General features: G+C 47.9%; 1 protein-coding gene across 5 annotated transcripts in view; it reads left to right on the plus strand.

Moving 5' to 3' along the window:
• The window catches only part of ubr2 (ubiquitin protein ligase E3 component n-recognin 2), a 34,156-nt gene that overhangs the window by 1,925 nt on the left and 8,169 nt on the right, over window positions 1-24,062 (plus strand). For 3 of the 5 annotated variants that reach the window (XM_076985636.1, XM_076985639.1, XM_076985638.1), the window contains exons 2-26: window positions 2,335-2,594; window positions 8,768-8,846; window positions 10,485-10,595; window positions 10,715-10,845; window positions 10,993-11,131; window positions 11,423-11,485; window positions 11,640-11,760; window positions 11,943-12,047; window positions 12,154-12,242; window positions 13,229-13,327; window positions 14,117-14,280; window positions 14,390-14,489; window positions 14,596-14,724; window positions 14,960-15,143; window positions 15,242-15,303; window positions 15,392-15,502; window positions 15,636-15,701; window positions 18,096-18,218; window positions 18,309-18,372; window positions 18,498-18,622; window positions 18,883-18,935; window positions 19,024-19,126; window positions 19,404-19,452; window positions 23,306-23,460; window positions 23,976-24,062. The exon at window positions 23,976-24,062 is cut by the window's right edge and continues 16 nt beyond it. In XM_076985636.1, the coding sequence (XP_076841751.1) occupies window positions 2,335-2,594; window positions 8,768-8,846; window positions 10,485-10,595; window positions 10,715-10,845; window positions 10,993-11,131; window positions 11,423-11,485; window positions 11,640-11,760; window positions 11,943-12,047; window positions 12,154-12,242; window positions 13,229-13,327; window positions 14,117-14,280; window positions 14,390-14,489; window positions 14,596-14,724; window positions 14,960-15,143; window positions 15,242-15,303; window positions 15,392-15,502; window positions 15,636-15,701; window positions 18,096-18,218; window positions 18,309-18,372; window positions 18,498-18,622; window positions 18,883-18,935; window positions 19,024-19,126; window positions 19,404-19,452; window positions 23,306-23,460; window positions 23,976-24,062 (2,772 nt within the window). Of the gene's footprint in view, window positions 1-2,334; window positions 2,595-8,767; window positions 8,847-10,484; window positions 10,596-10,714; window positions 10,846-10,992; window positions 11,132-11,422; window positions 11,486-11,639; window positions 11,761-11,942; window positions 12,048-12,153; window positions 12,243-13,037; window positions 13,137-13,228; window positions 13,328-14,116; window positions 14,281-14,389; window positions 14,490-14,595; window positions 14,725-14,959; window positions 15,144-15,241; window positions 15,304-15,391; window positions 15,503-15,635; window positions 15,702-18,095; window positions 18,219-18,308; window positions 18,373-18,497; window positions 18,623-18,882; window positions 18,936-19,023; window positions 19,127-19,403; window positions 19,453-23,305; window positions 23,461-23,975 lie in introns of all 5 variants that reach the window. The other 2 variants (XM_076985637.1, XM_076985640.1) reach the window with 1 other exon arrangement.

The raw sequence follows: 24,062 nt of genomic DNA on the forward strand, positions 1-24,062 counted from the left end.
CAGGCCTGCGTGTACCTAAGCAGTTAATTTATTGTATTGGGGTTAGTTTTTCTTTAATATTTAATGTATTCTGCAGATGTATCGGGCTGTGTGCGTTTTTGTTGTTCAGGAAATATTAGCCTACATCAAGGAGGGCTGAGCCAATACTAGATTGTTCAGAAAAGAAAGACAGTTGTTGCAGCTGGTATGAATAATTTCTCTGTGAGTAATTTATTGATTAGGCATATATTTATACTGAAATGAGCAATCTATGTTCCTACTTTGTCTTTGATCATTGTTTAGACCTATTTAGGTTACTTTGCACTTGTTACTAGTAATTAGTTTATAATGTTCTTTCTAATTCCTTTCTTCTCAACACTGAACTTGCTGAATGATGTACTGGAAGTGATACTTTATTATGACTTAAGTAAACAAAACCACAACATTAGACTTTGGGATTGGCCCAGGCAGTGACGTTACTTTGTGGTAGGCATTTCACGAAGGACACCTATTAATCATTCAGGTCACAGTGTCCTCTCAAAACAGTAATTTGGCTAAAAGGGCCTCATGTCTTTCTTGAATGATGCATCTTTTATTCTCATCAATACATTTTTCATGTTGCTAATGTCAGTGATGTCGACTAATGGCCTCGGTTCTAGCTGCAGCCCTATGCTGCCCACCCCGCACGTTTGAGCTACAGCAGCGTTCACCGTGTGCATGCGTCATGTTCTCCCATCACGATTAGGAGACGTCCAGCATCTGCGGTCTAAGCCAGCGGGACGTGTGGCTACGATCTGAAGAAGAAAAAAAAACATGGGAATTGATGTTACTTTATCTGATCAGGCTTTGTTTGTGTTCCTTTGGAAATGAGTTCAGCGTTCTGAGATATTGTGTCAGATTCATTTACACAGACCGTTCTGCTGTGACAGGACAGGCTGAATGCAGTGAGCCACGCAAGCAGAAATCCTGTCCGTCTTGGAATGTATGTTGCTTGTGAAACATGGCCTGGTTGTCATAAAGTACATCTTGCGCTGAGCAAATTGCTAAGTTCTTCCATAATAAATAGCCCGTGCAGAGCTTCTGGCATTAGCCTTTACAGAGTGGTGTCATGAATCACAAGATATTTCACAGTAGGTGTAGATGATATTATATTATGAAGATATCTTCAGGATACACTGCAGCTTATGAATCTCAATATTTTTGTGAGCGCAGTGCAAGCATAAAAATAACCTAACGCACAGGTTGGTGACGCGGGCACACGTAGGCGTGGCAGTGTTTTGTGAGTTTCATGACCAGCACAATTACAGAAAGAGGTTTTGGCTGGACTGAAGTCATGATTGACAGGAGTCATTAGGCACGAGGCCAATATCAAATCAGAGCAGTCTGTTCATTCCCTTTAACAGTGACTTTAATCATGGCATGCAGGAAAGGTAGTGGCAAAACTGACAGATGAAGAAACAGACATGCAATAATAATATTTAGCTTTTTTTAATAATCATCAACAATAATGCAGGTGGTCATAAGTCATTACTATTGGAGTGATGCTAAATATTTACGTCACTGATATGACAGACTATTTAAATTTTCGGTGCATATTAACACGCCACCTGCCGTTTTAATAGTCCCAAAAGAATTGTCTTCTCTACTGATATCTGTTGCATTTAGGTAATAATTGGAAGATGTATTTTTAGTGGACTGATATTCATGGACAAAATCCTGAGAAATTGGACATTGGGTGTTTGTGTGGCTGCCTGAGGTGAGGGGTGTGGCCTCGAGGGGGTGGCAGCAGCGGGGCAGATTTAGGCCAGAGGGGCTCCACACTAATGTGGCACAGCAGGATTTTAAATGTCACACCCACTGATTGGCACTCCACGCTCCTCATCATAGGCACATTTATTTCTGGCCACCAAATGAACAGATGAAAAAGGGCATATGCACCCTATGAAATGAGTAAAGAGTGCCCTTCTGGGGCAGCCCTTCTGCAGCTGTCCTTGTGCCCTTAGGTTTTATTCTAACAAGTTTAAACAGTTGTGTTTTATTATTATTATTTAGTAATAATAAAGTTATGGGGTGGTCTTTGAGCAGGAAGCTATGGGGTGGTCTTTGCTTGTTCATGTTGTCATGTTGGATTCTCATGACGTTTTAAGTGTGCTTGAACCTAGGCCAGTTTCAGCTGTGGTTATCATATTATTGAATTATATGTCTTTTAAAGTGAAAATTTCTGTTTTGCTAGTCTTAAAAATGCGTCTGACAATGTTGTACTTTCAGGTCTGTGAATAGTGGCGAATGCCAGTAATTTAACATCTGATCCAAATTCTGCCACGAGATGCTTTTCAACTCCACTTTCTCCAACAGAAATGGCTGCAGGCGACCGACCTTCCCAATGAGGTCTACCAGCACCTGGCTCGCTACGTGCCCAAGATCTACTGCCTGGGACCCAACCTGAACCCCCAGAGCGAAGACCTCCTGGCCCAGCTGCTGCTGCAGGCCCCACTGGAGTGGTACCTGTGTGGGGAGGAGCCTTCGGTTGGCCTGGCCAAATTGGAGCAGAGCAACCAGCCGTCCCAGCTCTGTGGCCATGTCTTCAAAGTGGGAGAGCCCACATACTCCTGCAGGTAGGGGAGGGACCTCAGCAGCGTCTCATTGGTCGAGGCCACAGCTGGCACTGCTGGGCCCGTTTCCAGTGGCTGACCTCGGGGAACTGGGGGGACGTGCCCATGTTTTTACTGGGCACCAAGCTGCTGGCAGGCCCGACTGAACTAGATCAGGCCTCACTGAATTGGATCAGGTTGTTACTAGGTTAAGTCCAGGGGGCTACTCCATGAAGCAGGTTTATAAAAGCTGCACTCATTTGAAGTAACCTCGCTTAAATGATCCAGCAGGGATTGGCACAAGTACCCAAAAGTGCATTTGCATGCTGAAAAGTGCACCTGAGTTCTGACGATGGAGAAATGTACAAAATATTTGTAGATTGTAAGTCGCAAAACGAGTGAACAGCTACATACAGTGTGCTGTGTATAGCATGTGATACAGTTCAATGCGAAAATCAAAATTTGCACAGGAGTGGACGGAATCTTTCTGATAGGGTATGAAGTCTGGGTGTTGGTGCTAAGTGGTACGTACCCAGACGCTGCACCAGTTAAACGTGCTGTAAGTGCCTGGTGATGGTGGCCTCCACTCCAAGAAGAGGTGAACCAAGATGGGTGTAGGGAATGTGTTCGCAAAACGTTTTCTTAATGCACCTACATCTGTTCCTGCAAAGTCGCTCTTCACAGCCACTGAATTGTCAATCGAATGTGCTTGTCACCTGAGCATGTGGAAAGATTGATATTTTTGATTACGAATGTAAAAATGCTTTCCTTTCTTTTATGAATTAAGAAGAATGAATGACCCAATGAAAAGGTCAGCAGTTCATGCAACATTTAGTTTTCTCAATTCATAATGTCCACATTTGAGGTTCACTGTTTCAGTGAAAAAAGATAAATAAGCAGCATTTAAATACAGTTTATATATCTGCATGTTAACTAGTGCTGGGCGGTATGACCTAAATTCTATATCACGGTATTTTTCAAAATTATATCGGTTTCACGGTTTTTCCCCCATACGTGATGTGTTAACTGCATTGATTACGAAAAGAATTACTGCAGTGGAGTGGTTGAGTACCCTATTCCACTATTAGAAAAATGTCTCCACATAAGTATTGTGGCGTGGTGTAGGAAGAGAGAAGCAGGTAACCACTCCATTTTAACACATCAAGGCTCTTTTATCTAAATTGCCTTAGCGACGTAATCACGCATGAAGCCGTGATCACGCAGAACAGACTCAAACTCATACAGCACATGAGGGAATGGCATTAACAACAGGACAACACACACACGGCAGGGAACAACTCGTACAGTACAACTACATAAACCAATAAGGGAGGACTCAAGCTACATAACACACATAACCAAATATATAACTAATGTATGTGCATGCACCAACATTACACATAAAAGGAACCAATACCGGAGCCGTAGGGGCTCATGGGAAGTAGCGCCGTCCCCCTTTGGACCGACGCTACAGTATTACATGTAATACAGATTTGCATGGCCTCACATGATCAGTTTTCAAATGGTAGCGCTAAAGTAGTGAATGAATCATATAGCATGACAGTTGCTGTAAAAATACAAAACCTTTAAATTTTTTAAAGTTTAGTTTAATTAACTAGATATTTAGACATAATACTGCGAAGTCATGTGTTTAGAGGTGAACTTTGGTATAGCCAGTGTGTATTTTATTTAAAATAATTAACATCCTTGAGCCAGTGTGTCTTTGGACATGGATAATGCCGTTTGCTGTGATGTCTAAATATCTAGTTAGGACAAAACTAGAGTGCTCATTGAACTAAGTTATAATCACTAACTCCTGAATATCATCTGTAGCGTCTTTATGCGTGTGCAAACGAGGGGACTCTGAATTCGGCACAACACATGATGGCTTGAATAAATTTCTCCGTTGTGCCCACTGTTGCATGTGCTAAATGAAAATGAGCACTTCTTTGATTTACAACTTTGACCTACCACCTGATTCACTTTCTGCTCCGCCCCTGACAGGTGAGGAAACATCTACAGAAAAGCCCAGCCCATTATAAACCGCATGGTTCAAATCGTGGGGTGAAAAAGTAGTGGCTTATACTCCGGAAAACACGATAATCGCACACAAAAATCCAGCGCACATCCCCCAACCCCCATTTATTTAATGGACTGTTCCTCTCGTGTACACAGCAATCGCAATGGAAATGTTTTTCCATGTTTTTTCGCAATGGAAACGATTCCTTTTCTAGATAAATAAATAGATAAACTGCGGTAATGAGCTCAACACCGCGGTAGGCACTACATAACCGCGGTAATGCGGTTATCGTCACAGCCCTAATGTTAACCATACTAACCATCCCAACTAGAGTGTTCACCTTTTGTCATGTCTGGTAGTGCTAGAAGTGACAGTAATGCACATCCTTTTGTTAGAGCAACACTTCAGACTCATCACGTTAAACTAACAAAGTTCAGGTGAAGTCAGTTCCCACTAATTCAAGCTAGACATTTATAGTTCAAGATCGTTTGTGGACATTTGATATTTAAACAGCATTGGCAGTTGATTTCAGATTAAATTAAACTGTGCAGTCTGATTAAAACAACATGAGAAAGCAGGAGATAACAGCCTTTTGACATTTGTCCTTTACGCTCCCCTTTGTGCTTTTGGAAATGTAAGTAAAAGTCGGTTTTCAGTTATAATAATGGCCCAAAAAACTGCCGATCTTCCAAAATAATACCCAAGTGCACTTGGATACGTTTACTTCAGTACTGTCCACCTGTGTATAATACATTATGTGATAATAAATGGGTTATGGTAAATCCAGAGCACAAAATCGGATTGTACTGCAACGTAACTTTATGACTGGTGTCTCAAACCGGTGAGCATATGACATCACGCAGCTCGTCCAATAGAATTTGTCGATCTGTGCTAAGCTTCAGCTTTAGTCTGACAGGGAGCAAGTTTGTCCAAATGCATATTCTGCTATAGTAACTGAGCAGGGCTTAAGTTAAGTTTCACCTCTTTTGGTGAGTTCTGTCTGAGTTCAATAATCCAGTCCTGCTTCATGGGAGGCCCCCGTTAGCCTAATGAGAAGCAAGGGTTTGTCTACTCATCCTGTTCACTGTGCTAGTCCCGAGAACATACAAACACTTTGGGGTCATTTGGGTTCAGCATCCATTTTGCCTGTACATGTCATTTGAAACTCACGTCTTTGCTATTGCTGTGGGAATAGCAAAACTCCAACGCATAAGGAATCTGTATGGATTTGTTTTTGTATTTTATGTATTTTTAATTTTTTTGGTCTATAAATGGATTTGGGTGTGCTTTCTGAACTTGTGAGTACATACATACTGCACACGTGTTTGGATGTACAGTACTGTGCAAACGTTTAGGCAGGTATAGAAAAAAATGAGAGAAAGTAACTGTGGAAAGTATCTGTGGATGTAGGCTTGCTCAAATCCTTCTGTCTCTTCATGTAATCCCAGACAGACTCTGTCATTTTGAGATCATGGCTCTGCGGGGGCCATATCACTGCCAGGACTCCTCGTTCTTCTTTACACTGAAGATAGTTCTTAACGTCATTGGTTGCATGTTTAGGGTCGTTGTCTTGCTTCAGACTAAATTTGGAGCCAATCAGATGCCTCCCTGGTTGTATTGGATGATGGATAAGTGGTTGCCTCTGGTTCTCAGTATTGAGGACAACATAAATCCTGACCAATTCCCCGTTTGCTGAAATGCAGCCCCAGCACACCTCCACCATGTTTCACCGCCGCCTGCACATGCTCATTATTGCTCTCCAGCCCTTTGGCAAACCAGCCGCCTTCTGCTACAGCCAAATATTTCAAATTCTGACTCCACTCCAGTGCACCTGCTGCCGTCTTTCTGCTCCTCGGTTCCTGTGTTTTCGTGCGTCGTTGAGTCGCTTGGCCGTGTTTCCATGTCAGAAGTATGTATGGCTTTGTGGCTGTGATTCTTCCATGAAAACCACTTCTGGCCAGACTTCTCTGAGCAAATAATGGGTGTGTCTGGGTGTCTGCCAGTTCTGAGCTGATGGCACTCCTGGACATCATCTGCTTTCAAAGGCGAGTAGGCATGATGTGTTTTTCATCTGCCACACTTAAGTTTCCTTGGCTGACCCACTGTGTCTATGGTCCTCAACATTGCCTGTTTCTTTGTGTTTCTTGAAAAGAGCTTGTGCACATCCTGAACGCCCCAGTCTGCTTTGAGATCTTTGAGACACTGCTGATGCGGGATAACCACCCTATGACCGGTGACATAGAACACAACCTCTGCTTTGTAGTAGTGTGGACGTTCCTCACACAGATGATTGTGTCCATTAATAACTTTAACCTACATGTGAACATTATCACCTCTTGGTGTAGCTGGTTCTTCACACACCTCACTGAAACCCTACGAGGCAAAGGGTGGTCACACCAAATATGGAGTTGTTAGATTTATCTTGTTTGTTCACTTCTATCTTTGAACATGTCCATATTTTTTCAGCATTTTCCCCCACATATGCCTAAATCCTTTGCACAGTACTGTGTGTGTGTGTGTGTCACATATATATTGGGGGTCCTCGACTTGCGATGTTGATCCGTTCCTACTTCGCGTCGTAAACCGATTTCCGGTGTAAGTCAGAACATACGTACATACTGTACGTAAATAACATACTATAAGCACCCATCCTATCCTAACACCTATCCTAACACAGTAATTATCAAAAAACACACAAAACACGTTTTAATAACGAAATGAAACAGGAATAATAAGCAGTAATAATGTTCACTTTATGACATTTACGATGCCAAATCACAAACCGAAACAAGGCTTTATACAGTAAATGGGAGATGTCGTAACCACAAAACATTGCAACTCGGGACTGACGTAACCCGAGGACCTTCTCTCTCTCTGTGTGTGTGTGTGTGTGTGTGTGTGTGTGTGTGTGTGTGTGTGTGTGTGTGTATTAGGGCTGGGTATCGATTCAAATTCCAAGAATTGATCCAATTCCGATTCTGAAGATTAAGAATCGATTTATTTCGATTTAATCCGATGTAATCGATCCGATTCGATCCAATTCGGGGTTTAGTGTTATTAAAAATGTATTTGAGCTGTTTCCTGACTATGTACAGAAGCAACATGTTAAAACTAGTATTATATCGATATTAATCAGCAAATAGTTACTGGTAGTTGGTAGTTACTGATGGCTGGAAGACTGGTGAAAAGGGTCATCATAAATCTACCTTCAAGAAAGGTAATCCAGGACAATAAACAGAGGACATCTTTGAGGTGTCTATATCTGCAACGGTGGACTCCTACTGGGACACTAACCAGTGCATTATTATTATGATTGAAATAATTAAGAATTCACCCAAAAGCTGTTGCTACCAAATGCATTTTTATTTTAAAAGTGCTCATACTTAGTATAAAATGTAAACGTGTATTTTTCTTTAAAGTGCGAATATAATAACAGAACTGTCACGTTACGGTCCCCGACCCCTCCCTTTTGGGCGTGTGTTAACGTTGTCTGCGTCTGTAGATCTTGTGTGCGTCTTGTGATAATCCGTCTCACCTGTGGCTCGTCTCGTCACGTGGGGTTTGTGTGTTCGCGCAGCGTCCAGTACTCGTTGTTGTTTGAGTCACACATGTTCTATGTAAACGTGTTTTATGTGCGCTGTCTGCGCTTCGGTAAATGTAATAAACGTAACGATTTGGAAAGTGCAAAGGATTCTGTCTCGTCCATCGCCTTGCGCCCAACGTTACAAGAACATTTTAAACTTTTTTTAAACTGTAAAAACACCGCGTAAACTGTCAGTGACATGGACTAACTGTAAATAGTCACTGACACTGGATAAACTGTCCTTCCGATTTGACTATCGTCGTTACCGTCACTGTCCGACGCCATGTTGTTTTACAGTTAGTTAGACCGAGCACGCCTGCGTGAATTCAGTGATGAGGCGGGGGTAAAAGTTCACAAAAAAATCGATCTTTGGACGTACGAATCGATTATCAGATCATCATATGCGAATCTTTTCTGAGTCGGAAAATCGATTTTTTCAGCACAGGCCTAGTGTGTATGTATATATATTATATATATATATATATATATATATATATATATATATATATATATATATATATAATGTGTGTGTGTATACTACATCTCCTTTTTAGACACATGATTTTTGTAACTGGTCCCGTTTCTTCTCTTTAGGGAATGTGCAGCAGACCCAACCTGTGTGCTGTGTATGCAGTGCTTTTTAGGCAGTGTGCACAAAGAGCACCGCTACAGGGTAAGACCGCGTGCACACGACATTAAGGTCTCTGCCCTGTCTCTGCCCTCCCCTCAGGTTTAAGCTCCAGTGAGTTCAGACATTGGGCTTACTTGGGCTGAGGAAACTTGTTTGTTGTGAATGCTTTGTTCTACACCACTGTCCGTTATGGTCAGAGTTTTTAAGTCATCCACATTTATCTTGTGTTTTTGTGTGTTCTGTTTATTATTTATTTCTTTTTGCGCATGTCTATACGTTTGGGCAGTATGGAAGTCCTTTAGGCACAGGCTTGGTTTAAAAACAGCAAAAATAATATTACCCAGCGTTCATAAATCAACATTAAATTCTCTTCTCTTAAAAAAAACCCATAATGTGAACATAGTGTAAGAGATTGTGATGCGTGACTATAAAGAAGCAGTGCCAGACATATGGACCTGTTCTGTCCTATCTCCCCGGCAAGTTTAAGCTCTGGTGAGGTCAGACATGTGCACTACATGCGGATTCTCAGCCACACTGAAGCCACTTAATCGCATTTGCGAAAGCGGCCCTGCTTCCGTGAGAGTGATGTAGTTTCAGCTCAGTTTTCTTTCTTTTAATCTGTTTTTTTTGTGCCACAGCCGCTCGTGACGATCGTTAAGAGTCTCTTTGAAACAAAGTGGTCAGAAAAGCGCAAAGTGTTTTTCTTTTGGAAGAAGCAAAGGCATTTTTACTAAAGCACACTCGGCGCTTAGCCTTCATCAGCACAAGCTGATTACAGACTCCCCCCACGTACCGGCGCGCTGGACTTTAGATGACGACGTGTATTGTAGCAGGAAGTCGCAGTTCCTCGCGTACTGGAGGCAGACACACAATCGGGCCACCTGGTGTCAACGTGGCAAGACACTGATGTTCTAGAGTGTATGACGGAGGCTCCAGCTCCACTAAAGGTCTCCAGAACTACGCATTGTTTGTCCTCCGAAACTTCGAATTAGCATTAGCAGTTCATGGACATGCCGACCATCAGGGAACAACGGAGACTTACGCTTGACTACCTCAAGAAAACCCCCAGCACTCTACTACAGAAGACCTGAACGTAGCTTCACTTGCTGTTCCAAGGTTCAAGTGCGTTAACACCGAGGAGAATGAGAAGATGCCAGCTCTGTTGTCGAGCTGGAGTCCCCGACGTTCACGTACTCAGATCTACATATCGGAGAACTCGTAGACAAAAGCAGCGCCAGGGAAACCCTTTGGAAAAAAAAAACCTGTGGTGTTGATTAAAATATGGAGAAATAAGGAGCTCTGTCCTAATGAGCTTTTCAGTTGCTGCTGTTTTGCTTATTCAAATGCTCATCACTAATTGGTGTAGCACCTAATTACCATTTTCCTTCATTCCTTCATTCTTTAACATAATGTGATTAATATTGTGTATTGTGATACTGAGGAAAAATATTGTGGTTATAGTATTTTGGCCATATCGTCAATCTGTGTGTGCATGTGCCTGGTGTTGTGTTAATCGTCACTTTGAAAATGGCCCCACATGTGACGTCTATGGCCTGCATGAAAATGGCAGAAAAATGTCAACTGCAAATGGCCGTTAAAGTGAGAGAACTGTCCTTAACACTCCACTTGGTCTTTCTGTCTCTGTGTGTCCTGCTCCGTCCCTGTCCCTTGTCCCTCTAGATGACTACCTCTGGGGGAGGGGGGTTCTGCGATTGTGGTGACACCGAGGCCTGGAAGAAGGGGCCTTACTGTCAGAAACACGAGCCCAACATCAGCGACTCCTCCCAGGAGGTCAGACTCCACTTTCACTTACGGTCATCTTAAAACTTGTTCTGTTAAAGGCTAGTGAGCTCTAGTGAGCGCCTGACCCGTTTCCATGATGATGATGATGTGAAACCTTCGCTTTGCAGGATCCACTCGCCAACCTCTCTGCGGACATGATTGCTCGCACATACAACATCTTCTCCATCATGCTGAGATATGCTGTGGACATGCTCACCTGGGACAAGGAGGAGGAGCTCCCTCAAGGCCTTGAACCGCCGTAGGTGTCCGCTCTACACGGGAATCATATGGGAGTCTTGATGTTTTGTCAGAGAAGCACACTCTGTCTCCCCCTAGTGGGCTGGAGATGTTGGTTATCGGAGCAGAGCTGCTCCGTGTGCCGTCCTGACCGTGTCTTCCGTCACAGGGAGCGTGGGGACACCTACTACTGCATGCTGTTTAACGACGAGGTGCACACGTACGAACAGGTCATCTACACGCTACAGAAAGCCGTCAACTGCACACAGAAAGAAGCTGTCAGCTTCGCCACCACGGTGGACCGAGACGTAAGCGCCCTCGTCACAGGACGCCGCGCTGTAGCTCAAAGTTCACTCTCACTTTCCTGTCATGGAATGGCCGTATAGTTTATTTCAAGTAATATTGCTGGTGTTTTGCAGCTATCTTGGTAGCTAAAGTGCAACCCATGTTTGATGAAATGAAAACAACAGAACTCGGCTGGCTTGATGCACGCGGGTCTGCAGAGTGTCCCATCTGCAGACCCCGTCTCATGTGCATGCATGGTTGATTGTTCTGTGTGTGTGTGTGTGTGTGTGTGTGTGTGTGTGTGTGTGTTTCAGGGCCGGAAGTCTGTGCGCTATGGGGATTTTCAATTCTGCGAACAGGCCAAGTCTGTTATAGTGGTGAGTCATTAGCAGGTAGCCGCTGCGCTAGCTCCTTTAGCCGCGCGTGCACGCTTCACTTCAGACACGCCCTCCAGGGCGTCTGTGCGACGGGTGGTGTGTACGTGCGCTCGTGTGTGACGCGTCCCTGATGTGTGTGTGTGTGTGTGTTCAGCGCAACACGAGTCGTCAGTCGAAGCCCCTGCGTGTCCAGGTCATGCACTCCTCCGTGGTGGCCCACCAGTGCTTCGCTCTGAAAGCCCTCACCTGGTTCAGCCACGTCATCAGATACTCAGGTCCGCCTGCAGCCCACACACACACACACACACACACACACATATACACACACACACACACAGCCTTTGCGCTCCTCTCTGCACTCACTCCCAGCAGCATGAAGACAAGTTCAGAGTCTTTGGTTTTTCCCTTAACTCGCGCACCTGTGTGATCAGAGTTGGTGTGGTGCTGTTCCCTCCAGATGCCCTCAGGAGGATCCTGTGCCAGGTGGGGCTACAGAAAGGCCCGGAAGGAGAGAACTCGCTCGTGGACACACTAATGCTGTGTGACTCCAAGATGTGGAAAGGTGTGTGTGTGTGTGTTACACATTTAGTAATGTAGTTCTAAAGCCTTCCCTGTGTTTAGATATGTGAGTGGTTGTTACGTTTTGTAAAGAGCAGTTTTTCTTTTAGGTGCGAGAAATGTTTACCACCAGCTGGTCATGAGCAGCCTGCTAATGGATCTGAAGTATAAGAAGCTTTTTGCTATTCAGTTTGCAAAGGTAAGACATCCAGTCACGTCTGCAGGATGCATCATACATCTGAGCGTGTGTCCAGTGTGTGTTTCCTCACATGTAAAAAAAAGTCTCACGTTCACATGTTTCGATTTTTACTGTCATACTGTGTGTGCTGGAACATTGTGCCTGAGCCAGACACAGGCCTTGACTCGTGTCCAGACCAGACGCAGGCCTTGACTCGTGTCCAGACCAGACGCAGGTCTTGACTCGTATCCAGACCAGACGCAGACGCAGGCAGTCATGTAAACTGCCGATCAGTAAAGTTACACATGAACTCTGCCCCTGAGTAACCCCCAGTCCGGCGTGACGTTAGCTCTGCGTGTCACAGTCCACCAAGAGATAAAGTGACTCTTTCCCATGATGCATTAATTCAGCCTCTACTCACCTTACCACCGTTGACGTAAATAAAACTTGTTCTTCAATGCCTGGTACGTGTGCGCATACGATCGGGCGTGGCAGCAGATCGCCACTGGCCTTTTCCTTCTGTGGGTTTGGATCACCAGAGCCATCGTGCCCCACGCCGTTAGCTCTCCCTCACCAGCTGAAGCCCCTGCCGTTCGGTATGCCGGTGGCCCGTCTACATGGATGGGCCACAGATAACTGTAGTCGCTCTGGACTGTGATTACAAAGCCCCGCCCTTGAATCTCTCGCCCCGCCCTCTGCGCCGTGGCGTGTGTCGCCGGCGTACGCCTGGGGCCTAAGCAAAGGGTGAGATGTCTCCTGACCTCTGACCCGGAAGATAAACGTGCCCCCCACATCCCCCTTTCCCTTGTCGTTTAGAATTACCAGCGCCTCCAGACAGATTTTATGGAGGACGATCACGAGCGCTTAGTCTCAGTGACCTCTCTGTCTGTCCAACTCTTCACCGTCCCCACCATGGTGAGTACCACCACCCCCCCACGCACTGCTCCTCTCTCTTCTGCCTCTCTCCCCTCCCTGTCCGGCCGCCCCACCCCCGCCGCCGTGGACAGCACTACGAGCGCTTGCAGAGCGACTACGTGAAGGATGACCACGACAGGGAGTTCTCCATCACTGACCTGTCTGTGCAAATGTTCACCGTGCCGTCCCTGGTGAGTACGCACGGGGAGACGCTCCCACAGTGAGGAGGACCCACAGAAACGTGGCATCTTAAAAGCTCTTGCCACTTCTAGTTAAGTGCGTACAAACTGTATTACATAGATTCCTGTATTACGTAATATCTTATGTACAGAAATATTGTGTTAAACTGGGGTGGGTTTCCCGAAACGTTCGTAGCGCTATGTACTTCTTAACCTCGTACGTTTCATACGAGGTTACGAAGTACTTAGCGCTACGAATGTTTCGGGAAACCCACCCCTGTCCAGTTTTCAGAATTCTATGTACTTAAAGGTCCAGGGAACCCACATTGGTTTTCTCTGTTTCTGTTTTCTAATTTGGTGTATCTTGCACTTCAGGACACAAATAAGTACTAGCAATGAATTCTAACCTAGTCCCATTCTGATGTAAAATGGGCGGAGCTAATGTTGGCTAGAGCTAGTGTTAGCTTGGCCTGGTAAAGGCTATGTTGACATTAAGTCCCACAGTCAGTTCCTGGCCAATGCTAACCATACACTAGAAGTCTTGGATATGACAACCTCTCACATCTAAAAAATAATGTGTCATTAGTCACAGACCGTCATATTGCAGGGGCACTAGTGTGAGTTAGATTTACAAGAAGAAACACGGTGGTGCAGAAACGGGAGCAGCGTTTCTTCAAAATATGTTTCTGGGTCTTTAAACGCCAAGATCAATAAGCCCGAGCAGCTTTGCAGGTCCTTGGACCTGAATGCCTTGCCCCTCGTTGGTCTGGTTGTACCGTGAGCCCCTGTCCCTGTCTGCAGGCGCGGATGTTGATCACGGAGGAAAATCTGTTGACCACCATCATCCGCACGTTTGTGGACCACCTGCGGCATCGAGACCTGCAGGGGCGTTTCCAGTTCGAGCGCTACACCGCGCAGCAGGCCTTCAAGTTCCGCCGGGTCCAGAGCCTTCTAGGAGACCTCAAGTAAGTCCGAAACTGCACACGCTCTCGCACGACCCTGTGGTCTCGAGCGGGCGAGCTTGGTTGTTTTTTCACAAACTCGCCGTAGCGGTCAAACGTCGCTTTTGTGTAGGTACGTCCTGATCAGCCGCCCGACGGAGTGGACCGACAAACTCAGGGAGAAGTTTCTGGAAGGACTCGACGCGTTCTTGGAGCTGATGAAGTGCATGCAGGTACTACGTTCGCTCTGAGGCACGCTGTGGTGAAATTGCTCGCCGGTGGCATGTTGGGCCGCGTGAGCGTGTAGCCGGTGGTGACGGCGGTGTGTGTTCTCCTCAGGGCATGGACCCAGTAGTGAGACAGGTGGGCCAGCACATCGAGATGGAGCCGGAATGGGAAGCTGCCTTCACACTGCAGATGAAACTCACACACATCATCTCCATGATGCAGGAGTGGTGTGGTAGTGATGTGAGCACACACACACACACACACACACACAGTGAATGCTGGATGAATTTAACATGCCATTTATATTGCATAGTACAGTTAGTGTACATTGGCTTTCCTGCAGCTCAAATAGCTTTGCTGGGGCTACTGAAGTTGAATTGTCCTGTTGCCCTGAGTCAGACGCGTGCAGCGCTCGGTGTTCTGTTTTGATTGATTTTCCTGGTGCTCTAACGTGTGCGACTGCTCCTGCCTGCAGGAGAGGGTGCTGATCGAAGCGTATAAGAAGTGTCTGACGGCGCTCACCCACTGCCACAGTGGCTTTGCCGATGGCGAGCAGCCAATCACGTTGAGCATGTGTGGCCACTCGGTGGACACCATCCGCTACTGCATCTCCCAGGAGAAAGTTAGCATCCACCTACCAGTGTCCAGACTCCTGGCAGGTGAGAGGCCCCCACCACACACTATATTGATCAGTTTTGTCGTATATGAAGAACGTTGATTCTTAGAAAGCATTTCTACCCTTTTTTGTCATCTTAAGGACTTCACGTTCTCCTTAGCAAGTCAGAAGTAGCTTACAGGTTCCCTGAACAGCTGCCCCTGGTAGGTCCCAGCCCTGCTGGTCTTCTGTGCCCGTGCATGTCCGAGAGCGTCCCAGCTGTTACAGCTCCCTCTGCGTGATCCTCCACAGAGTGAACTGAGCCCCCCCATGCTGATCGAGCACCCTCTTCGCTGCCTGGTCCTCTGCGCCCAGGTGCATGCTGGGATGTGGAGGCGAAACGGCTTCTCCTTAGTCAATCAGGTGAGCGCGTTTTTTGAGCATGCGTGCTCATGGTGGTATTTTAGTGCTTCCTGTTTGAGTACTGGACAATTCTGCACAACCAACACCCCCCCCCCCCCCCCCCCCCCCCCCCCCAATTTTGTTTGGCTCACAGATATACTACTACCACAATGTGAAGTGTAGAGTGGAGATGTTCGATAAGGATCTCATGATGCTGCAGGTTGGTGCCTTGAACTGCCATTTTGTTCCTCGTTTCCTTTTCGTTGAAAAAAAAAAGTGCAGCCTGATCGGGTTTTTCTCTTCAGTTTCAGTTTTTGATGTCAACAAGCCTTTTATTTCTTTTCTTAACTGTTGGCCTTAGGATAAAGGGTGACGCGTCTTGCGAGTCGGTCTTGAGATGTTGGTCACCTAGTTCAAGGCTGTCTGGGACGTGATCACGTGACCTTGTTCTGTTTCCGCTCTACTGTGACTAGGTCATGGGTTAAAGTTCTCCGTCACTATGACGGATTTCCGTCATTTGAATTTTTTGGGGAAAAAATCCGTCAAATCATAATAAACCACACAGGCGTGCTATCTGTTTTGTGTCCGAAATATGATCCTCTCACTGGATCGTCAGCGCTGGATGGATGACGGCGGTGTCATTTGATTGACTTGCGGGTCATCCCGCCTTCTGATTTTCGGACATTACGTAGAAAAGTTACCTCCCTCCTGCCTGGGTGATTATACTTTCGCGAGTGACCGTAGCGCGCGACTCCGCACACCTGCGCAAACGGCGGAGGCTACTTGGCGCGTCGCATTCTTTGCAGTGTTGTCCGAAACGATATGTGGTAGTATAAAGAAACAGCCCTCAAAAACAGGGGAGGGAACATTCACCTGACCAATTTTAATGTTGCTTTGTGTTTCAGGAAAAAAAGTGCTGGAATTTAGGCTAAATGAACATGCTTGAAATTGTATCTACTTCGTTTCACAACAAATATCTGTCTGACTGAACAATTCTCTTGTATTACGTTAACAAATACGAGCCTCTTGTAATTCCAGGACTAAACATGAGAGAAGACGTTAAGATCGGGCGTTTTTGAAAATAAACAACCCCTAAATAATGTGAATAAAACGCGAATTATTTTGAATCGTTTCGAGTATATGTATAAATATTTAACTTTATTAAGTTTAACGTGCTGGGAAATATTGAAATGGACCTTGAAAGTGACGTACAAGTGTTTTAATTCCACCTTGTAAAGGTGTATGAACCCTGCAAACATGACTTTGTTCATTGCGCTGAAGCGCGGCGCGGGCGAAGTGAAGTTACAAAATTCGAGAGGTGCACGACCTCCTCGGTCCCGAGCCGCATAACCGTGTATTCTTCCGCCGCGCACACCAAACACCAAGTTCCGTGTACGACGCACAACGTCGTAATAACCCGGGGGCCGCCTGTATTTCAGACATCCGAAGAGCTTCAGAGGTAGATGTAAGATAAATTCAGTATTTTATCCTTATTCTGATAAAGTTAAATTTTTATCAGAAATATAAGAGTGTTTTTTTTTGAGCCGGTACAGGTGGTCAGACCGTAAGGCGTAATACAAAATCACATAATTTATGTCCTAATAAACCAACACGAAATATTTATTAAATATTTTATATATTTAAACGAACTATAATCATAATAGTTGCAATACTTTTAAACTTTATTGACATAATTTCTTTGAGTTGTCTTGTATCAGATAATTTTAATAACAGTAATAAATAAATAAATAATGAATTAATCATGCCTACACGCCTGTTTTTATCATATTGTGTCTTGATTGTGTTAACAGAATCTTTAAATTACAGCGTTTTCTCAGAATATTCATAGAAATGTAGTTTTTTTTTATTTCACCATAATGATTACCTGACTTATTTATAAAATAATTTAAAGATTAATCATTAAATATTCATTTGTTCTTTCATTTTGAATATTATACTGTCATGTCCATACTATAAAGTGACTACATTTCAAATTTTATTTGAATTTGTAGTGAAATATAGAAGTTATGGTTATTTATACTGAAGAATCTCTCCACCGATCACAGACTTTTCTTCATTTAGCTTTAATAGTCGAAGAAAAAAGGCGCATTTCTTCCATTTGAAATGTCAACTTTTTTATTTCTAAGCCAGTTTAACATGGATGGTGGTGTTCTGTTTGTATTTAAAAGCGGTGCGATTTAATTTGCCATTTTTGGACATTAAATTTTTTTGTAAGATAAACCAGGTAATCTTACTGCTTATGTTTTTGCGATAGTGAATCTGATAAAAACAAGAGAGCTTCATACCATTTTAAAACTCACCAGGATTCACTAAATTTGACTTGATCTTTAAACAATGTTCTGGAAGAGGACCCCCAGATAACTCCATTATAAAAACATTTATGTACATTTATAGCTCAGGTGTTGCATTTTGTCGCTTCATAGATTCTCTCTTCTCTCATTACACAGGCTGTTTAGATAAATATACTTTATAAATGTGTTTATTGTGTAGAATTAGACAAAAGAGGCCGCATTTTCAGTAATTGCTGGCATTGTCTTTTGCCAGGAAAAATTTTCAGTCAAATGAAAATTTCTTGCTTTAACCCATGGACTAGGTGGGAGCCTCCATGATGGATCCCAATCACTTCCTGATGATTCTACTGAGTCGATTTGAGCTCTTTCATATCTTCAGCTCGGCGGATTGCAGGAAGAGATACAACAGGGAGAGCGCCAACAAGGTCAGCAGTGCGGAAAAAAAAAAAAAACCCCTAGAAGTCTGTCTGCTTGTAACTGCGCTTCCTTATCTAATCTGTGCTTCCGGACGGCAGGACGTGGTCCAGCAGAACAGCACCCTGATCGAGGAGATGCTGCACCTCATCATGATGGTCGTGGGTGAGTCAGGGCCGTTTCACACGCCGGTCAAAGCCCCGGAACAAGACCGTTCAGCAGTTTCCACCGAAACCGCGAGTTTGTGCGAACCGTTATTCCATCGATTCGTCCGTTTGCTCGTGTCTTAGGCGAGCGGTTCGTGGCAGGCGTTGGCCAGGTGGACAGCTGGGATGAGCTGAAGAGAGAGATCATTCATCAGCTGTGCATCCGGCCCATGGCACACAGTGAGCTGGTCAAAGCCCTGCCTGAGAACGTGAGGCCACTCACCTACACCGCTGCTCTCTGCCATGGAGCTTCACGTACCTTCACACGCCCTCTGCCCTCCGAGAGCAACGTCCCCTGCATCTACGTACCACATTTTATACATAGTTACATATTGTCGTTCTATAAAATTCGTTCTTTAAGTGTACGGTAAGCTAACCACAGCTGCTTCTTTGCGGCACCTTGAAGGAAAATTGTGTCTGTCTTCTGAAACATGCTGGAAAGCCTTTACGAGTCTTATTTCCTCCTCAGGAGAATAAGGAGACGGGGATGGAGAAAGTTATTGACAGTGTCGCTTCATTTAAGTAGGTGTCCGTTTTATTCTCACGGCAGATTTAATAAGTAAAGGGAATTTTCTTTGCTGACGTAGTGTTTGTCATGCACGTCCCACAGGAAGCCGGGTGTGACTGGCAGAGGGCTGTACGAACTGCGGCCGGAGTCTGCCAAGCAGTTCAACCTCTACTTCCATCACTATTCCAGAGCTGACCAGTCAAAGGTACTGACCCGTCTCACGTGCGCCAACCTTTATTTACCGAGTACTGATCCACCCTGTCTGCGTGACTCGCTCGTCCGAGTACTGACACTCCCTCACGTGGTCTGATTGACTCCTGCACGTGTTTGTTCTTCTCCAAGCACTGACGCGTCTCTCTGGCCTACAGACACACGAGCTACAATAGGATTTGGTGCAAATCTCAAACTCTGTGCCTCACAGAGCAGCTCTGTTTATCTTCAGAGCTTCGCCCACAGTTACAGTTGTATTTTATTTGACCCAGGCGGAAGAAGCCCAGCGCAAGCTCAAGAGGCAGAACGGAGAAGACTCGGGTGAGTGGTGTGAGCCCTCGCGACTGGTGTGTTGCTAGCGGGGTGTGTTTAGCGTGGGGTCAGCGGGGTGTGTTTAGCGTGGGGTCAGCGGGGTGTGTTTAGCGTGGGGTCAGCGGGGTGTGTTTAGCGTGGGGTCAGCGGGGTGTGTTTAGCGTGGGGTCAGCGGGGTGTGTTTAGCATGGGGTGCATTTAGCGTGGGCTCAGCGGGGTGTGTTTAGCATGGGGTGCATTTAGCGTGGGCTCAGCGGGGTGTGTTTAGCGTGGGCTCAGCGGGGTGTGTTTAGCGTGGGCTCAGCGGGGTGTGTTTAGCGTGGGCTCAGCGGGGTGTGTTTAGCGTGGGCTCAGCGGGGTGTGTTTAGCGTGGGCTCAGCGGGGTGTGTTTAGCATGGGGTGCATTTAGCGTGGGCTCAGCGGGGTGCGTTTAGCGTGGGGTGTGTTTAGCGTGGGGTGTGTTTAGCGTGGGCTCAGTGGGGTGCGTTTAGCGTGGGGTGTGTTTAGCGTGGGCTTAGTGGGGTGCGTTTAGCGTGGGCTCAGTGGGGTGTGTTTAGCATGGGGTGTGTTTAGCGTGGGCTTAGTGGGGTGCGTTTAGCGTGCGGTGTGTTTAGCGTGGGCTCAGTGGGGTGCGTTTAGCGTGGGCTCAGTGGGGTGCGTTTAGCGTGCGGTGTGTTTAGCGTGGGCTCAGTGGGATGTGTTTAGCGTGGGCTCAGTGGGGTGCGTTTAGCGTGCGGTGTGTTTAGCGTGGGCTCAGTGGGGTGCGTTTAGCGTGGGCTCAGTGGGGTGCGTTTAGCGTGCGGTGTGTTTAGCGTGGGCTCAGTGGGATGTGTTTAGCGTGGGCTCAGTGGGGTGCGTTTAGCGTGCGGTGTGTTTAGCGTGGGGTCAGCGGGGTGTGTTTAGCGTGGGGTCAGCGGGGTGTGTTTAGCGTGGGGTCAGCGGGGTGTGTTTAGCGTGGGGTCAGCGGGGTGTGTTTAGCGTGGGGTCAGCGGGGTGTGTTTAGCGTGGGGTCAGCGGGGTGTGTTTTTAGCGTGGGCTCAGCGGGGTGTGTTTAGCGTGGGCTCAGCGGGGTGTGTTTAGCGTGGGCTCAGCGGGGTGTGTGTAACGTGGGGTCAGCGGGGTGTGTGTAGCGTGGGGTCAGCGGGGTGTGTGTAGCGTGGGGTCAGCGGGGTGTGTGTAGCGTGGGGTCAGCGGGGTGTGTTTTTAACGTGGGGTGTGTTTAGCGTGGGCTCAGTGGGGTGTGTTTAGCGTGGGCTCAGTGGGGTGTGTTTAGCGTGGGCTCAGTGGGGTGTGTTTAGCGTGCGGTGCGTTTAGCGTGGGCTCAGTGGGGTGTGTTTAGCGTGGGCTCAGTGGGGTGCGTTTAGCGTGCGGTGTGTTTAGCGTGGGGTCAGCGGGGTGTGTTTAGCGTGGGGTCAGCGGGGTGTGTTTAGCGTGGGCTCAGCGGGGTGTGTTTAGCGTGGGCTCAGCGGGGTGTGTGTAGCGTGGGCTCAGCGGGGTGTGTGTAGCGTGGGCTCAGCGGGGTGTGTGTAGCGTGGGCTCAGCGGGGTGTGTGTAGCGTGGGCTCAGCGGGGTGTGTTTTTAACGTGGGGTGTGTTTAGCGTGGGCTCAGTGGGGTGTGTTTAGCGTGGGCTCAGTGGGGTGTGTTTAGCGTGCGGTGCGTTTAGCGTGGGCTCAGTGGGGTGTGTTTAGCGTGGGCTCAGTGGGGTGTGTTTAGCGTGCGGTGTGTTTAGCGTGGGCTCAGTGGGGTGTGTTTAGTGTGCGGTGTGTTTAGCGTGGGCTCAGTGGGGTGTGTTTAGCGTGGGCTCAGCGGGGTGTGTGTAACGTGGGGTCAGCGGGGTGTGTGTAGCGTGGGGTCAGCGGGGTGTGTGTAGCGTGGGGTCAGCGGGGTGTTTTTAACGTGGGGTGTGTTTAGCGTGGGCTCAGTGGGGTGTGTTTAGCGTGGGCTCAGTGGGGTGTGTTTAGCGTGCGGTGCGTTTAGCGTGGGCTCAGTGGGGTGTGTTTAGCGTGGGCTCAGTGGGGTGCGTTTAGCGTGCGGTGTGTTTAGCGTGGGGTCAGCGGGGTGTGTTTAGCGTGGGCTCAGCGGGGTGTGTTTAGCGTGGGGTCAGCGGGGTGTGTTTAGCGTGGGCTCAGCGGGGTGTGTTTAGCGTGGGCTCAGCGGGGTGTGTTTAGCGTGGGCTCAGCGGGGTGTGTGTAGCGTGGGGTCAGCGGGGTGTGTGTAGCGTGGGGTCAGCGGGGTGTGTGTAGCGTGGGGTCAGCGGGGTGTGTGTAGCGTGGGGTCAGCGGGGTGTGTTTTTAACGTGGGGTGTGTTTAGCGTGGGCTCAGTGGGGTGTGTTTAGCGTGGGCTCAGTGGGGTGTGTTTAGCGTGCGGTGCGTTTAGCGTGGGCTCAGTGGGGTGTGTTTAGCGTGGGCTCAGTGGGGTGTGTTTAGCGTGCGGTGTGTTTAGCGTGGGCTCAGTGGGGTGTGTTTAGCGTGCGGTGTGTTTAGCGTGGGCTCAGTGGGGTGTGTTTAGCGTGGGCTCAGCGGGGTGTGTGTAACGTGGGGTCAGCGGGGTGTGTGTAGCGTGGGGTCAGCGGGGTGTGTGTAGCGTGGGGTCAGCGGGGTGTGTGTAGCGTGGGGTCAGCGGGGTGTGTGTAGCGTGGGGTCAGCGGGGTGTGTTTTTAACGTGGGGTGTGTTTAGCGTGGGCTCAGTGGGGTGTGTTTAGCGTGGGCTCAGTGGGGTGTGTTTAGCGTGGGCTCAGTGGGGTGTGTTTAGCGTGGGCTCAGTGGGGTGTGTTTAGCGTGGGCTCAGTGGGGTGCGTTTAGCGTGCGGTGCGTTTAGCGTGGGGTGCGTTTAGCGTGGGGTGCGTTTAGCGTGCGGTGCGTTTAGCGTGCGGTGCGTTTAGCGTGCGGTGCGTTTAGCGTGCGGTGCGTTTAGCGTGGGGTGCGTTTAGCGTGGGGTGCGTTTAGCGTGCGGTGCGTTTAGCGTGCGGTGCGTTTAGCGTGCGGTGCGTTTAGCGTGCGGTGCGTTTAGCGTGCGGTGCGTTTAGCGTGGGGTGCGTTTAGCGTGCGGTGCGTTTAGCGTGCGGTGCGTTTAGCGTGCGGTGCGTTTAGCGTGCGGTGTGTTTAGCGTGCGGTGTGTTTAGCGTGGGCTCAGTTGGGTGTGTTTAGCGTGCGGTGCGTTTAGCGTGCGGTGCGTTTAGCGTGGGGTGCGTTTAGCGTGCGGTGCGTTTAGCGTGGGGTGCGTTTAGCGTGGGGTGCGTTTAGCGTGCGGTGCGTTTAGCGTGCGGTGCGTTTAGCGTGCGGTGCGTTTAGCGTGCGGTGCGTTTAGCGTGCGGTGCGTTTAGCGTGCGGTGTGTTTAGCGTGCGGTGTGTTTAGCGTGCGGTGTGTTTAGCGTGCGGTGTGTTTAGCGTGGGCTCAGTTGGGTGTGTTTAGCGTGCGGTGCGTTTAGCGTGCGGTGTGTTTAGCGTGCGGTGCGTTTAGCGTGCGGTGTGTTTAGCGTGCGGTGTGTTTAGCGTGGGCTCAGTTGGGTGTGTTTAGCGTGCGGTGCGTTTAGCGTGCGGTGCGTTTAGCGTGCGGTGCGTTTAGCGTGCGGTGCGTTTAGCGTGCGGTGCGTTTAGCGTGCGGTGCGTTTAGCGTGCGGTGTGTTTAGCGTGCGGTGTGTTTAGCGTGGGCTCAGTTGGGTGTGTTTAGCGTGCGGTGCGTTTAGCGTGCGGTGTGTTTAGCGTGCGGTGCGTTTAGCGTGCGGTGTGTTTAGCGTGCGGTGTGTTTAGCGTGGGCTCAGTTGGGTGTGTTTAGCGTGCGGTGCGTTTAGCGTGCGGTGCGTTTAGCGTGCGGTGCGTTTAGCGTGCGGTGCGTTTAGCGTGCGGTGCTTTGTCCCACAGCCCTGCCACCGCCCGTCCTGCCTCCGCTCTGCCCGCTCTTCGCCAGCCTGGTCAACATCCTGCAGTGTGACGTGTTGCTGGGCATGCTGGGAGCCGTGCTGCAGTGGGCCACCGAGCCCAGCGGGGGGCACTGGTCCGAGTCCATGCTGCAGAGGGTACGTGTGCACACTCACATAACCGGGCTGGAGGGGTTCTGTTGGCCCGTTTCCTGGAAGAACAGTTGTATAATCCAGACATCTGAATGTTCTCACTGACCAATCAAAACCCTGTATTCCACATATTCTCTATAATGTATATTTTATTTGTACTATACTTTATATTAGTACACGTATTTTCTTATAAATATATCTGCTATAATAAGAGCTGCCTTTAATGATCTGTGGAATTCCAGCCGGTTAGTTTAATATGCGATGAACAAGCTTCTTTTTGTGAGTCACGGTGCGAATTCAGAAGTTTCCCCCTTTGCCAACATCAGAGCCGGTTAAGTCCGGTAGAGAAAGCGTGTGTCATAGTGCAGGATGGTGCGGGGGGGAACCACAGACGGGTCTCCGACAGAAGCAGTACGAGACAGCCCCTCGGCACCCGCCACAAAGTACTCCCCGAGTATCGCTAGCAACCGCAGTGCGGCACGAGCGAGCGATGTCACTTCCTGTTTGGTGCGTGTCCGCAGGTGCTGCACCTGATAGGCATGGCCCTGCTGGAGGAGCAGCAGCAGCTAGAGGGCGCTGTGGACCACAGCGAGGTCACCTTCAACTTC

This window comes from Brachyhypopomus gauderio, unplaced genomic scaffold (genome assembly GCF_052324685.1).
Source record: "Brachyhypopomus gauderio isolate BG-103 unplaced genomic scaffold, BGAUD_0.2 sc43, whole genome shotgun sequence".
Classification (NCBI taxonomy): domain Eukaryota; kingdom Metazoa; phylum Chordata; class Actinopteri; order Gymnotiformes; family Hypopomidae; genus Brachyhypopomus; species Brachyhypopomus gauderio.